Genomic DNA, 16,933 nt, shown 5'->3' on the forward strand with positions numbered 1-16,933 from the left:
TTCTGTGAAAACATATCCTTTGAACTAGAGACCTACATCTGTCATGACATTCGATAGACACCTCAAACAAGTGGTTTTCCCTCCCACACTTGAATCTCCTCTTGTATTACTCATGTTGGTGTTTGGTGCCACCATCTACCCCAGACACTATCTTGTCTTCCTGGTCTTCAATTGTACCATTTCTATCCATTTAATCTCCAGACCCTGTTCTAGCTCTTAACTTTCTCCAAAATCCATACCCTTCTCTCAGGTTTCACTCACTGTACTTATACTCTGAGGAAGGAATCATACATGCAGGGTTTACTGGTTGTCACGTGGGGTCCAGCGTTTTAGCCAGCATGTGGTCAGTGCTTAGTATGTGTCAAATGAAAGGGTGGAGGCCAGTGTCTTGGTTCATTCTTGGCTTGTTTTCACCTGAGTTACAGCACTATTTCCCTAACTGGCCCCTCGGCTTTTTACTTCCTTTCAGTGTGTTGTCTATACCACCACTGTGTGACATGTCTAAAATAGGACTTTTAAAAATCTGTAAATAATTTAATGTGTATTTCTGAAAGGTAAGGTATTTTAAAAAGCCATAACCACTATGCCATTATCATAGCTAAAAATTTCACAATTATTCTTTGACTTTTTAAATTTTATTTTTTGGCCTCACTGTGCAGCATTCGGGATCTTTAGTTCCTTGACCAGAGATCGAAGCTGTGCCCCCTTCAGTGAATGCGTGGAATTCTAACCACTGGTCCAGGGAATTCCCCTTTCTGTTTTTTCCACCAAATAAATTGATTTTATAATAGCCTTACTGGAGACAATTATTCTTGAATATCATCAGCTATCTAGTCAGCGTTCAAATGTTCAATTTTCTCATAATTTATTTTGAAAATTATTTACAGTTCTTAAGAGTTCAGGTTCCAAATAATGTTCATACATTGAAATTAGTTGACACCTCTTATATTTCCTTTAATCTTTTTTTTTTTCCCCCTTCCATCTCTTTCTTTTTTATCTGTTGAAGAAACTGACTTGTTGAAGTGGGAGTTGGATCTAGTGATCATTCCTCGAGAGATGATGCTTTTCTCTTGGGCCCCCTATTGTTAGGGTTCTAAATTTGTCATCATATGTGTTCCTTCCTGGCTCTGTGGATTTGTGTGTTTCTACTTCCTGGGCAGAGAATGATGCCTGTGTTGCATGTTTCCTTTCCCTTTTCTCTGTCACCTTGATCCCCCTCTCCTTTCCTTCCCTTCCCATCCTTAGTAAAAGTACACAGTCATGTGATGTGCGCTAACTAGAGTTAAGCAAGGTTTTTTTTTTTTTTAATGCATTAAATTATCAAAACGAAGAGTAAAGTAAAATCACATTCTGAGAGTCTGGTACATAAACCCTTAGGTTCTTCTCTTCACCAAAATAGGAAGGCTAAATTGGGTAGAAGCGTTGACCTAATGAGCATCTGCATACAGTTAAAAAAAAAATTTTTTTTAAAGAATTTTACTAAGCTGTTGTCAATGTCATGTTTTTTTCCTAGATCTCATATTTTGGATTCTGGCTATGTTATAATGAACAGCACTTTGACGTCAGATGTTATTGGTCGGAGAGTTGAAGTTAATGGGGAACATGCAACAGTGCGTTTTTCTGGCATTGTCCCTCCTGTGGCAGGTAATTTATGATTTTGTGTGTGCGTGTTTATTTTGTAGTTGTTTCTGTTAGGTGTCTCAGTAGAGGTCTGTAATACCAATTTGAGGATGCTAACAACCAAGTTATATATGCTCTGATACAGTTTTACTTCAGTGGTATCCATGACTTAATTTGATTATACACTTATCTAATTATTTAATGTTACTATTTTATATTAAGTCAGTCTTAAAATATCTTCAGTATAAACTTTAAACCGTAACAAAACTTGAATTCCCATAATCCTAAGCTCAAAAATGAAGTAATAGTTTTTAAATTTCTAGTATCATTAATCCATATGTATGTGTAATTCAAATTGATCTGAATACAATTTTGTGTTACCATTTTTCACTTATGATTTGGTATATATCTATGTTTCTATAGCATTATTTTACTTGCTTTTCCTTTTTTATAGAGATAATTAACATATTAGTTTCAGGTGTACAATATAATGATTCAGTATTTGTATATGTTGCCTCTTGGCCACCTATAGGTCCTCTTTGCAAATATTTTCTCCCAGTTTGTGTGTTGACAATTCATTTTGTTTATTGTTCCCTTTGCTGTACAAAAGCTTTTGAGTTTAAGTAGGTCCCATTTGTTTATTTTTGTTTTTATTCCCATTATTCTGGGAGACAGATTGAGAAAAGATACTGCTGCAGTTTATGTTGGAGAGTGTTCTGCTTATGTTTTCCTCTAGGAATTTTATAGTACCCAGTCTCACATTTAGATCTTTAATGCACATTTAGATCTTTGAGTTTATTTTTGTGTATGATGTTAAAGAATGATCTAATTTCATTTTTTTTTTTTTTAACATATAGCTGTCCATTTTTGCCAGCACCATTTGTTGAAGAGACTGTCTTTCCAACATTGCATGTTCTTGCCGTCTTTGTTATAGATTAATTGACCATAGGTCCATGGGTTTATTTCTGGACTGTCTATCCTGTTCCATTGATCTATGTTTCTGTTTTTGGGCCAGTACCATACTGTTTTGATGACTGTAGCTTTGTAGTATAGTCTGAAATCAGGGAGCTTGGTTCCTCCAGTTGTGTTTTTCTTTCTCAAGATTGCTTTTGCTGTTTGGGATCTTTTGTGTCTCCATACAGATTTTAAGATTATTTTCTAGTTCTGTGGAAAATGCCAGTGGTAATTTGGTAGGGATTGCATTGAATCTGTAGATTGCCTTGGGTAATACGGTCATTTTGACAGTACTGAGTCTTCCAATCCATGAATATGGTTTCCATCGGTGTGTCTTCTTTGATTTCTTTCATCAGCATCTTACAGTTTTCAGAGTATAGATCTTTTGTCTCCTTAGGTTTATTCCTTGGTATTTTATTCTTTGTGATAAGATGGTAAGTGCAATTGTTTCTTGAATTTCTCTTTCTGATCTGTCATTGTTAGTGTATAGAAATGGATTTACTTGTATTTGGCTTGTGAGATCTCAGGTCCCTGACCAGGGACTGAACCCTAGCCATGGCAGTGAAAGCCCAAAGTCCTAACCACAAGGCCGCCAGAGCACTCCTTTACTTATATTTCTTAATGGTTGCATTTAGTATAGTACATAGTTTGTTTAATCATTCTTCCGTTTTAGTCATTAATTTCTAGTTGGTTTTTTTTTTTACTTTTGTCAATGACAGTAGTATAGTAGACTTATTTATATGTCTTAGTCAATCAGTCAACAAATATTTAAATGCCTTCTATATATCAGGAATTGGCTTAAATGTATACAGGGTATTCAGTGGTAAATTTACACCAGAGGGTCTCAAAATATGGTCACTAAGGAGTATCAACATCACTTGATTACTTGTTAGCAATGTACATTCTTGGGCCCCACCCCAGAACTACTGAATCAGAAACTCTGGAGTTGGGACCCAGCCATCTGCGTTTAAAGATGCTCTCCAGGGCATTTTACTAGGTTCATTAAGGTTGAGAACCACTGAACTAGATGGTTAGGGACTCTGCCTTCATGGACCTAAGATTTACCAGAATATTTAGTATGGAGAGGGTTTCTTCTCTTGTTTTACTTGGATTATTGGTAAATTGAAAGAGAAAATAACATTTAATCTTAAAGTCAGCTGATTAGCAACCTTCATGACTAATTAAGCAGCATTGTGTACCAGTTGCTTTTATATGCTCTCCACTTTGAACAAGAACATTATTACAACTCTAAAATTATAAGAGCTCTAGAATATAGATGTTATTTTTACAGATGAAGAGACCGAGACTCAGGTCTCAAAGCTTTCCTGTAAAAAGCTGGCATTTGAAACTGTGCTTTAGAGCCCATACCCTTTCTGTTCTACTGCTTCTCAAGACTATGAATAGTTTACGATGCTTGATACATAATTGCCAAGTTGCTGTCTGAAAGTAGTGGATCAATGTCCAATTCTTGGAAATTTCGAATGCCCCGGTTCTCTGGGAAGTAGACTGAGATGGAGATTCACATTTAGGAAGTTTACTATTCAAAAATTGTATTAGGTAGTCCTCTTAGAATTGATAGTAATGCAAGGGAAGGGAAGGGAGCTGGATTGGGCAGAGGGAGAAGTTGGGCCATGAGTGTTCTAGTCTTCTATTTATTTTTAATTTTTGTTTATTTTTGGCCGTGCCGGGTCTTCATTGCTTCACGTGGGCTTTCTCTAGTTGCAGCAAGCACGGGCGATACCCTTTACTGTGTTGTGTGGCTTCTCATTGTGATGGCTTCTCTCGCTGCAGAGCAGGGACTCGAGGCGAGCGGGCTTCAGTAGTTGTGGCCGTAGGCCCTGGAGCTCAGGCTCAGTAGTTGTGGCGCATGGGCTCAGTGACTCCATGGCATGTGGAATCTTCCTGGACCAGGGATCAAACCCGTGTCTCCTGTATTGTCAGGCGGATTCTTATCCACTGAGCCAGGAAAGTCCAGGTGCCATGAATATTCTAAACAAAGGATTTATCTGATCTTGTGGGGGAACTCTGAAGATGGGATGGCCCTTCAGAGTCTTTCATAGTTGAGATGTGATGATCTATCACTGGGTTGTGGCTGCCTTAGGAAGGAGGTGTGCTCTGGGCCAAGGTGTTTTTTCCCAGTGGAGACAATTCTAAAAGGGGGCCTGCAGCTGAGTGCCAACTGCCAAAAGCCAGTACTGCCAGCAGCCAGGGAGAATTCATTCCAGTTCCTAAAGGCAGATTGGAGTGGCACCTCACAAATACAGTAAGTTAGGTGGAAGCTATTTAATGGTACTTTAACAATATGAAGAGGTGTACATTATTTTTACTTATTAAGTTGCCTGTGACTTTGATACTTTCTTCATGTATGTATTATCAGGCATTCTTCCCCCATAAAATTATAATTCTGCCAAGAGGGAGCTTCTGTGTATTTACTTTTTATTGATTATATCATTGTATGCAGCAGTTTTTTCCATTACTTCAATTGGTGCTACTTTTGGTTTTCTTGTAGAACTCATCTCTGGATAGGTACAAAGATGCAGAGAAATGGAACACAGATTTAGTACTTACTCCTTATTTCACTGGATGTGGCTGTAGGGCTGTTGGACAACTCAGTGAGTTAAAAGCTTAAAAGCACTTAGACCAGTTACTGGTGTTTGCTGAGCACCTGGAATAGCCACACCTAGCCCTCTGAGTGCTTGTTAGGCGCTCAGTTCGTTTGTAGAATGACGGAATGATCTCCCATCCAGTGATGTTGACAGCATCATCCCTGTTTCTGGATGAGGACATTGAGGCACAGAAAGGTTAAGTAGACCTGAGCTCGCCTGGTTAGGAATTCATGAGGAGTTATTCTGACTCTTAACCCCTGAAGTGAAAGTGTTACTTGCTCAGTCGTGTCCTACTCTTTGGGACCCCGGGGACTGTAGCCCCCCAGGCTCCTCTGGTCCACAGAATTCTCCAGGCAAGCATACTGGAGTGCGTTGCCATTTCCTACACCAGGAGATCTTCCCGACCCAAGGATCAAACCAAGGTCTCCCACATTACAAGCAGATTCTTTACCATCTAAGCCACTGGGAAGCCCTCCCTGAGCTGAGTAAAATGTGAAAGAAACACAAAGGCAGGGCATATTTGGAGCTGTGAAGGGAGGTGTCAGTTCAGGGGAAGGAATGAACCATGGAGTGGGAATTTGATCTGCTGCTCTGTGCTACTGATTTCTGGGCTCTGCTGTTTTAGGGCTTTATTTATCTGCTTTAGGGCTGCAGTGGGCAGAACTGTGAGCTCAGATTCCAACACTCTACACCTGGTTCCCCAGGTGGCAGGGCCGGGAACTCCCTCAGAGGGTCTGGGCAGGGCCTCTAGAGCGACCTGGGCTGATTGCTGAAGCAGCTCAGCCCCATCTGCCTCGGCTGATCCTCGGTTCCTCCCCAGGCCTCTCCTTCAGGCCATGGTGTTGGGGAGCAGGGGCAACCTTCATGAATCCTGTTAACATGGAGTCCAGTTAAGTCCAAGGAGGTGGCTCCCACTGGTATCCGCAGGTAAGATCTCTGGGTGGCCCTGCCTGCATCTGGCTGTTATTTGGGGGAATAATCACTGTTCACAGAAAAGAGCTTCACTCCTTTGCTTCGGTCCGTCTCCTGCTAAAGACACAGACTCTGAACATTTAACAAATGGTGGCTTCACAATTTAGAGGAAGAGCCAGGAGGCACCCAGACCCATGGAAGGAGGGCGACAGAGCTGAGGGGTCCCCTTCCTCAGTCCACCCGTATGCTCCCCGCCTGTTCGGTCAGGCCGCTTTGTCTGGGGAACTGATTTTGTTCTGCTTGCCACTGAAACAGGAGCTGAGGGAGGTCAGTTGTCTGCAGCTGGTAGATGGAGACATCTTTGCCTTCCTTTCTTGGGAGAGTACAGCTTTAGTACTGAGGACGGATGAGGAGGAAGAAGGGTGGGGAGAAAGGAGACTGCTCAGGAGCCAGAGATATGCTCTCTCCTCAACTCTGGAACCTAGAAGAGTAACGAGGCCCTTGGAAGAGCCCCATGTTCAGCATGGGTAGTGGCCCTATAGCCCTGTGTGGGGGCCTGGGGGCCCTAATTTCTCTAGCCCCTCATGCTAGGGGACTGGGAGTGACGCCCTTAACCCCGCCCTTCACCTCAGTGTGAACAGCCTTCTCTCAAGCTAAGAGTGAGCTCCCTGACCACCCACTTGGGGAGGAATTTATCCCAGCCCCTCTGTGCACTCCCCAGGATGGTCCTGATGCTCATAGGGCCACCTCGGAGGCAGCCTTTATTAAACTGTGAAACTCTACAAACCCACTTCACCTCAAGAAAGCAGGGGCTGACACCTTGGGCATCTCACAGATACTGCAAAGTAGAGTACGTGGGCCTCGTGGGGAGTGTTGGATCTTGTGGGACATTCTGGAAGCCTTGCTGCTGTGTTTTTTTTCTCTTGATATTTATTAACATAATATGTGACCATGGTAACAATATAGGACAGAAAGCCTTATGATGAGAGCAGCTGTGTCCAGCTGTGGGTGTTTCTTGACTCATTGTCTGGTGTGTTTTCTTGGTTAATCCTGCTCAGTTTGAGGTCACAGTGTATCTTCAGTGATGAGACGTTTTCTTCTAGGATACCTTTGATAATTTAGCCCTTGCATATTACCTGCTTTTTATCCCCCTGGTGATTCTTTTGGTTAGATATTGGATTTCCTGGATTGATTCTCTCTTTTTTTCCTTACCATTTATTTGTTGAAAAAATTGTCTTGTAAAATTTCCCATATTCTGAATTTTTTAGATTGCATCCCCACGAAGTCATTAATATTTAGTTTTTCTGTCCCATACTTTCCCTGTAGGTTGGTAGTTACATATAGGCTTGATCAGATTCAGGTTTGATATTTTATTTTTTGTACAGATATTTATGTTGTTGTTTAGTTGCTAAGTCATGTCTGACTCTTTGCGACCCCATGGAGCCCAAAAAGTAAAATCTATCACTGTTTCCACTGTTTCTCCATCTATTTGTCATGAAGTGATGGGACCAGATGCCATGATCTTAAAATTTTGAATGTTGAGTTTTAAGCCAGCTTTGTTCTTCTCCTCTTTCACCCTCATCAAGAAGCTCTTTAGTTTTTCCTCACTGTCTGCCATTAGAATGGTATTATCTGCATATCTGAGATTCTTAATGTTTCTCCTGGTAATCTTGTGATTCCAGCTTGTGATTCATCCAGCCTGACATTTTGCATGGTGTACTCTGTAAATAGAGTAACAATATATACAGCCTTGTTGTACTCCTTTCCCAATTTTGAACTAATTAGTTGTTCCATGTCCAGTTCTAACTGTTGCTTTTTGACCTGTATACAGGTTTCTCAGGAGACAGGTAAAGTGGTCTGGTATTCCCATTTCTTTAAGAATTTTCCACAGTTAGTTGTGATCCACACAGTCAAAGGCTTTATCGTAGGCAATGAAGCAGATGTTTTTCTGGAATTCTCTTGCTTTCTCTATGAGCCAGCTAATGTTGACAGTTTGATCTCTGGTTCCTCTGCCTTTTTAAATTCAGCTTGAACATCTGGAAGTTCTTGGTTCACGTACTGCTGAAGCCATGTGAAATGAGCTCAGCTGTTCGGTAGTTTCAGCATTCTTTGGCACTGCTTTTCTTTGGGATTGGAATGAAAGCTTTTTCCAGTCCTGTGGCCACTGCTGAACTTTCTAAATTTGCTAACATTTTGAGTGCAGCACTTTAACAGCATCATCCTTTAGGATTTTAAATAGCTTAACTGGAATTCCATCACCTCCACTAGCTTTGATCATAGTGATGCTTCATAGTGATGCTTCCTAAGGCCCACTTGACTTCACACTCTAGAGTGTCCAGGCTCTAGGTGAGTGACCCCACCATTGTGGTTATCTGAGTCATTAAGACCTTTTTTGTATAGTTTTTTTGTGTATTCTTGCCATCTCTTCTTGACCTCTTCTGCTTTTATTAGGTCCTCACCATTTCTGTCCTTTATCTTGCCCATACTTTCATGAAATGTTCCCTTGATGCTTCACTGTGCTTCTCTAAAACATAAACACATTTTCTTAAAAACAGTATGTATACTTTAAACTTTAATTTAGATTCATTTTGTCATATTGGTGAATAGAGTTCTTTTAAACCAATAAGTCAGATTATTAAAAAACTGTGTTCTTATTAACTTCTTGGTTTACAGTCCTTGAAGATATAAGGTGGAGTAGGTACATTCTTTAATATGGATAATCATATAGTCCTTCAAAATTACATATAATATGATCTTTCAGGGCTTCCCTGATGCCTCAGTTGGTAAAGAATCCGCCTGAAATGCGGGGGACCTGGGTTTGATCCCTGGATTGGGAAGATCCCCTGGAGGAGGGCATGGCAACCCACTCCAGTATTCTTGTCTGGAGAATCCCCATGGACAGAGGAGCCTAGCAGGCTGCAGTCCATGGGGTTGCAAAGAGTTGGACACAACTGAGCCACTGAGCACACACACATGACCCTTCAACATTACAGGTCTTTTAATCTGCTGTTTATGCCATCAGAATTCTACCCTAGCTTTTTTTCTTTTGTAAAAAAAATTATTTTATATTGAAATATAGTTGATTTACATTGTTATGTTAATTTCAGGTGTATGGCAAAGTCATTCAGTTATTCATATACATATATCAATTCTTTTTCAGATTCTTTCCCCATATAGGTTATTACAGACTATTGAGTAAAAGTTCCCTGTGCTCTACAGTATCCTTGTTGATTATCTATTTTATATATAGTTGTGTGCATATGTTAATCCCAACCTCCTAATTTATCCCTCCCCACCCACCTTTCCCCTTGAGTAACCATAAGTTGGTTTTCTAAGTCTATGAGTTTGTTTCTGTTTTGTTAATAAGTTCATTCCTATCATTTTTTGTTTATTTTTTCTTTTTTAAAAATTTTAAATTGGACAATAATTGCTTTACAGTGTTGTGTTGGTTTCTGCGTACAATAATGCAAATCAGCCGTAAGTATATATTGGATCCTCTTCTTCTGGAGCCTCCCTCACACCCCCTCCTATCATTTTTTAGATTCCCTATGTATGCAGTATCATATGATATTTGTCTTTCTCTGACTTAAATTTACTTAGTATGATAAGATCTATCCATGTTGCTGTAAATGGCATTATTTCGTTGTTTTTTATGGCTGAAGAATATTCCATTTATATATGTTCCATCTTTTCTTGACCCATTCCTCTATTGGTGGACATTTAGGTTGTTTCCATGTCTTAGCTATTGTAAATACTCCTGCAGTGAATATTTGCATGCATGTATTTTTTTAAACAATTTTTCTGAATTAAGACATTTTAGTTTTATTTACTTCTTTTTGGCTGTGCTGGGTTCTCATTGCTGTGCTTGAGCTTTCTCTAGTTGCAGCAAGTAGGGGCTGCTCTCTAGAAGCCTCCTCCACAGAAGCCTCCGTGGTGTGAGGCTTCTCATTGCAGCGGCTTCTCGTGTAGATCACGGGCTCTAGGGCCCGAGGGCTGAGTAGTTGTGGTGCACGGGCTTAGTTGCCCTTTGGAATGTGAAATCTTCCCGGAGCAGGGATCTAATCCTTGTCCCCTGCATTGTCAGGCAGATTCTTAAGCGCTGGACCACCAGGAAAGTCCTCATGTATCTTTTTGAATTATGGTTTTCTTCAGATATATGCCTGGGAGTGAGATTGCTGGATCATATGGTAAAGCTCTCTTTTGAGATCTTCTTTTTAAAAATTTTTGTTTCTGGCTGCCTTATGGGGCTTGCAGGATCTTAGTTCCCCAACCAGGGATTGACCATGGGCCCCAGCGGTGAAAGTGCCCAGTCCTTAACCACTGGATCATGAGGGCAATCTCTATTTTTACTTTTTCAAGGAAACTCCATACTGTTCTCTATAGTGGCTGTACCAATTTACATTCCTACCAACAGTGTAGGGAGCTCCTAAAAGGGAACAGGGTTCCCTTTTCTTTACACCCTCTCCAGCATTTGTTTGTAGACTTTTATTTGATGATGGTTATTCTGACCACTGTGAGGTGATACATCATTATAGTTTTGATTTGCATTTCTCTAATAATTAGCAGTGTCAAGCATCTTCTCATGTGTCTGTTGGCTTTCTGTATGTCATCTTTGGAGACGTGTCTATTTAGATCTTCTGCCCATTTTTCAATTGGCTTGTTTGGGGTTTTTTATTGAGTTGTGTGAGCTATTTGTATATTTTGGAAATTAAGCCCTTGTCAGTTGTACTGTTTGCAAGTAGCTGTGTGGATTTATTTCTGGGCTTTCTATCCTTTTCCATTGATCTGCGTTTGTGTTTTTGTGCCAGTACCATATTATTTTATTATAGCTTTATAATATAGTCTGAAGTCTGGGAATCTGATTACTCCAGCTCTATTTTTTTTTTTTTTTTTGACTCTTCAGGGTCTGTTGTGTTTCCATACAAATCTTAACAGTTTAAAGACCAGAGCTATATTAATACATCTTCTGTTACCCAAACATTATTGACTGGTGATGTTTCAATATTCACTTGCATAACAAATCTCTGGCCACAGCCATTAGTTTCTGCAAAAATCCCCTAGTCAGTAACGTGTGAAGATTTTTTTGTTCTAGATCTGCAAAAAATGCCACTAGTAATTTAACAGGGGTTGCATTGAATCTGTGGATTACTTTGGATAGTATACTCATTTTGACAATATTGATTCTTCCAGTCCAGGAACATGGTGTATGTTTCCATCTGTTTCTGTCATCTTTGATTTCTTTCATCAGTCTCTTAACAGTTTTCAGAGTACAGGTCTTCTGCCTCCTTAGGTAGGTTTTTTCCTAGGTATTTTGTTCTTCTTGACGCAGTGATAAATGGGATTGTTTCCTTACATTTCTCTTTCTGACCTTTCATTGTTAGTGTATAGAAATGCAGTAGATTTCTGTATATAATTTTGTATCCTGCAACTTTACCAAATTCATTGATGAGCTCTAGTAGTTTTCTGGTAGCATCATTAGAATTTTCTTTGCATGGAATCATGTCATCTGCAAACAGTGATAGTTTTACGTCTTCTTTTCCAATTTGGATTCCTTTTGTTTCTTCTTCTCTGATTACTATGGCTAGGACTTGCAAAACTGCATTGAGTAAAAGTGGTGAGAGTGGACATCCTTGTCTTGTTCCTCATCTTAGAGGAAATGCTTTCCGATTTTCACCATTGAATATGTTGTTAGCTGTGGGTTTTTCATATGTGGCCTTTACTATGTCGAGGTATGTTCCCTCTGTTCACACTTTCTGGAGAGTTGTTCTCAGAAATAGATGTTGAATTTTGTCAGAAGCTTTTTTTGCATCTGTTAGGATGATAATATGGTTTATATTCTTCACTTTCTTAATGTGTATCACACTGGTTGACTAGGGGATATTGAAAAAGTTCTATCCCTGGAATAATTCCAACTTGATCATGGTGTATGATCCTTTTAATATATTGTTAGATTCGGTTTGGTGGTATTTTGTTGAGAATTTTGCATCTACGTTCATCAGTGATACTGACCTAGTATTTTCTTTTTGTGTTTGTGATATCCTTGACTAGTTTTCTGTGAGTATGGTTTCAGTGTGTCTGCCCTCTGATGCCCTCTTGAAACACCTACTGTCTTACTTGGGTTTCTCTTACCTTGGGCGTGGGGTATCTCTTCATGGCTGCTCCAGCAAAGTGCAGCCATTGCTCACAGAAAACTAGTCAATCTAATCACACTAGGACCACAGCCTTCTCTAACTCAATGAAACTAAGCCATGCCCGTGGGGCAACCCAAGATGGGCAGCTCATGGTGGAGAGATCTGACAGAATGTGGTCCACTGGAGAAGGGAATGGCAAACCACTTCAGTATTCTTGCCTTGAGAACCCCATGAACAGTATGAAAAGGCAAAATGATAGGATACTGAAAGAGGAACTCCCCAGGTCAGTAGGTGCCCAATATGCTACTGGAGATCAGTGGAGAAATAACTCCAGGAAGAATGAAGGGATGGAGCCAAAGCAAAAAGAACACCTAGCTGTGGATGTGACTGGTGATAGAAGCAAGGTCCGAGGCTGTAAAGAGCAATATTGCATAGGAACCTGGAATGTCAGGTCCATGAATCAAGGCAGATTGGAAGTGGTCAAACAAGAGATGGCAAGAGTGAATGTCAACATTCTAGGAATCAGTGAACTGAAATGGACTGGAATGGGTGAATTTAACTCAGATGACCATTATATCTACTACTGCGGGCAGGAATCCCTCAGAAGAAATGGAGTGGCCATCATGGTCTACAAAAGAGTCCAAAATGCAGTACTTGGATGCAATCTCAAAAACGACAGAATGATCTCTGTTCGTTTCCAAGGCAAACCATTCAATATCACAGTAATCCAAGTCTATGCCCCAACCAGTAATGCTGAAGAAGCTGAAGTTGAACAGTTCTATAAAGACCTATAAGACCTTTTAGAACTAACACCCAAAAAAGATGTCCTTTTCATTAGAGGGGACTGGAATGCAAAAGTAGGAAGTGAAGAAACACCTGGAGTAACAGGCAAATTTGGCCTTGGAATATGGAATGAAGCAGGGCAAAGACGGATAGAGTTTTGCCAAGAAAATGCACTGGTCATAACAAACACCCTCTTCCAACAACACAAGAGAAGACTCTATACATGGACATCACCAGATGGTCAACACTGAAATCAGATTGATTATATTCTTTGCAGCCAAAGATGGAGAAGCTCTATACAGTCAGCAAAAACAAGACCAGGAGCTGACTGTGGCTCAGACCATGAACTCCTTATTGCCAAATTCAGACTTAAATTGAAGAAAGTGGGGAAAACCACTAGACCATTCAGGTATGACCTAAATCAAATCCCTTATGACTATACAGTGGAAGTGAGAAATAGATTTAAGGGCCTAGATCTGATAGATAGAGTGCCTGATGAACTATGGAATGAGGTTCGTGACATTGTTCAGGAGACAGGGATCAAGATCATCTCCATGGAAAAGAAATGCAAAAAAGCAAAATGGCTGTCTGGGGAGGCCTTACAAACAGCTGTGAAAAGAAGAGAAGTGAAAAGCAAAGGAGAAAAGGAAAGATATAAGCATCTGAATGCAGAGTTGCAAAGAATAGCAAGAAGAGATAAGAAAGCCTTCTTCAACGATCAATGCAAGGAAATAGAGGAAAACAACAGAATGAGAAAGACTAGGGATCTCTTCAAGAAAATCAGAGATACTAAAGGAACATTTCATGCAAAGACGGGCTCGATAAAGGACAGAAGTGGTATGGACCTAACAGAAGCAGAAGATATTAAGAAGAGATGGCAAGAATACACAGAAGAACTGTACAAAAAAGATCTTCACAACCCAGATAATCATGATGGTGTGATCACTGACCTAGAGCCAGACATCCTGGAATGTGAAGTCAAGTGGGCCTCACTACGAACAAAGCTACTGGAGGTGATGGAATTCCAGTTGAGCTATTCCAAATCCTGAAAGATGATGCTGTGAAAGTGCTGCACTCAATATGCCAGCAAATTTGGAAAACTGGAAAACTCAGCAGTGGCCACAGGACTGGAAAAGGTCAGTTTTCATTCCAATCCCAAAGAAAGGCAATGTCAAAGAATGCTCAAACTACTGCACAATTGCACTCATCTCACATGCTAGTAAAGTAATGCTCAAAATTCTCCAAGTCAGCCTTCAGCTATATGAGAACCGTGAACTTCCTGATGTTGAAGCTGGTTTTAGAAAAGGCAGAGGAACCAGAGATCAAATTGCCAATATCTGCTGGATCATCGAAAAAGCAAGAGAGTTCCAGAAAAACATCTATTTCTGCTTTATTGACTATGCCAAAGCCTTTGACTGTGTGGGATCACAATAAACTGTGGAAGATTCTGAGATAGATGGGAATACCAGACCACCTGATCTGCCTCTTGAGAAATTTGTATGCGGGTCAGGAAGCAACAGTTAGAACTGGACATGGAACAACAGACTGGTTCCAAATAGAAAAAGGAGTTCGTCAAGGCTGTATATTGTCACCCTGTTTATTTAACTTCTGTGCAGAATACATCATGAGAAACGCTGGATTGGAAGAAACACAAGCTGGAATCAAGATTGTCGGGAGAAATATCAATAACCTCAGATATGCAGATGACACCACCCTTATGGCAGAAAGTGAAGAGGAACTAAAAAACCTCTTGATGAAAGTGAAAGTGGAGAGTGAAAAAGTTGGCTTAAAGCTCAACATTCAGAAAACAAAGATCATGGCATCCGGTCCCATCACTTCATGGCAAATAGATGGGGAAACAGTGGAAACAGTGTCAGACTTTATTTTTCTGGGCTCCAAAATCACTGCAGATGGTGACTGCAGCCATGAGATTAAAAGACTCTTACTCCTTGGAAGGAAAGTTATGACCAACCTAGGTAGCATATTCAAAAGCAGAGACATTACTTTGCCAACAAAGGTCCCTCTAGTCAAGGCTATGGTTTTTCCTGTGGTCATGTATGGATGTGGGAGTTGGACTGTGAAGAAGGCTGAGCCCTGAAGAATTGATGCTTTTGAACTGTGGTGTTGGAGAAGACTCTTGAGAGTCCCTTGGCCTGCAAGGAGATCCAACCAGTCCATTCTGAAGGAGATCAGCCCTGGGATTTCTTTGGAAGGAAGGATGCTAAAGCTGAAACTCCAGTACTTTGGTCACCTCATGCGAAGAGTTGACTCATTGGAAAAGACTCTGATGCTGGGAGGGATTGGGGGCGGGAGGAGAAGGGGACGGCAGAGGATGAGATGGCTGGATGGCATCACTGACTCGATGGACATGAGTCTGAGTGAACTCCGGGAGTTGGTGATGGACAGGGAGGCCTGACATGCTGCGATTCATGGGGTCACAAAGAGTCGGACACGACTGAGCGACTGATCTGATCTGATATCCTTGGTTTTGGTATCAGAGTGATGGTGGCCTCATAGAATGACTTTGGGAGTGTTCCTTCCCCTGCAATTTTTTGAAAGAGTTTCAGAAGGATACATGTTAACTCTTGTCTAAATGTTTGCCAGAATTCACCTGTGAAGCCATCTGGTCCTGGACTTTTTGTTTGTTGGGAGTTTTTTAAATTCATGGTTTCAATTTCAGTACTTGTGATAGATCTGTTCCTGTCTTCTATGTCTTCGTGGTTGAGTTTTAGGAGATGGTTTTTTTCTTTTTTTAAAAATTTGTTAATTTATTTGGCTGCACTGGGTCTTCATTGCTGCCTCTGGGTTTTCCCTGGTTGCAGAGAGCGTGAGCTATTCTTCACTGTGATTCCTGAGCTTCTCCTTGCAGTGGCTTCTCTTATTGTGGAACACAGGCTCTGGGGCATGTGGATTTTAGTAGCTGTGGCACATGGGCTCAGTATTTGTGGTTTGTTGGCTCAGTAGTTGTGGTGCATGGGCTTAGTTGTTCCACAGCATGTGAGATCTTCCCTGACCAGGGAGTGATCCCATGTTCCCTGCATTGGCAGGTGGATTCTTAACCTCTAGACCACCAGAGACGGAGAAGGCAATGGCACCCCACTCCAATACTCTTGCCTGGAAAATCCCATGGATGGAGGAGCCTGGTGGGCTGCAGTCCATGGGGTCGCTGAGAGTCGGACATGACTAAAGCGACTTAGCAGCAGCAGCAGACCACCAGAGAAGCCCTAGGTATTTTTTGGTTTCTTTCACATCTTCAGTGATCCATTGGTTGTTAAGTCGCATGTTGTTTAGCCTTCACATTTTTGTGTTTTTTACAGATTTTGTAATTCTTCCTTGTAATTGAAGATTAGATTAGAATCTGCAGGCAATGTGGTCAGAAAAGATACTTGATATTATTTCAATTTTGTGAAATTTACCAAGGCTCACTTTGTGACCCAACATATGATTTATCCTAGTGAATAATCCATGTGCACTTGAAAAAAATGTGCATTCTGCTGCTTTAGGATGGAATGCTCTGTAAATACCAGTTGAGTTCATCTGTTCTAATGTGTCACTTAAGGCCTCTGTTTCCTCGTTGATTTTATGTCTGAATGATTTGTCAATTGATTTAAGTGGCGTGCTAAAATCACCCACTACTATTGTGTTGCTGTCAATTTCTCCTTTTATGTCTGTTAATGTTTGTTTTCTACATTGAAGTGCTTCTATGCTGTGTTCATCTATATTTACAATTGTTATGTCTTCTTGGGTTGACTTCTTGATCATTTTGTAGTGTCTTTCTTTGACTCTTGTAGCAGTCTTTGTTTTAAAGACCTGTTTTTTGATAAGAATATTGCTACTCCAACTTTCTTTTGAATTCCATTTGCATGGAATACCTTCTTCCATCCCCTCCCTTTCAGACTCTTTGCGTCTCTAATCTGAAGTGGGTCT

The 16,933-nt window shown here is 40.6% G+C and overlaps 1 protein-coding gene across 3 annotated transcripts in view; it reads left to right on the top strand.

Annotated features, from left to right (window-relative positions):
* Positions 1–16,933, top strand: part of TBCE (tubulin folding cofactor E) — a 91,508-nt gene that overhangs the window by 27,931 nt on the left and 46,644 nt on the right. For all 3 annotated transcript variants that reach the window (XM_055588696.1, XM_055588704.1, XM_055588712.1), the window contains one exon: positions 1,514–1,644. In XM_055588696.1, the coding sequence (XP_055444671.1) occupies positions 1,545–1,644 (100 nt within the window). In that variant the 5' untranslated portion in view covers positions 1,514–1,544. The remainder of the gene's footprint in view (positions 1–1,513; positions 1,645–16,933) is intronic.

Source organism: Bubalus kerabau, chromosome 1 (genome assembly GCF_029407905.1).
Source record: "Bubalus kerabau isolate K-KA32 ecotype Philippines breed swamp buffalo chromosome 1, PCC_UOA_SB_1v2, whole genome shotgun sequence".
In the NCBI taxonomy this organism is placed as follows: domain Eukaryota; kingdom Metazoa; phylum Chordata; class Mammalia; order Artiodactyla; family Bovidae; genus Bubalus; species Bubalus kerabau.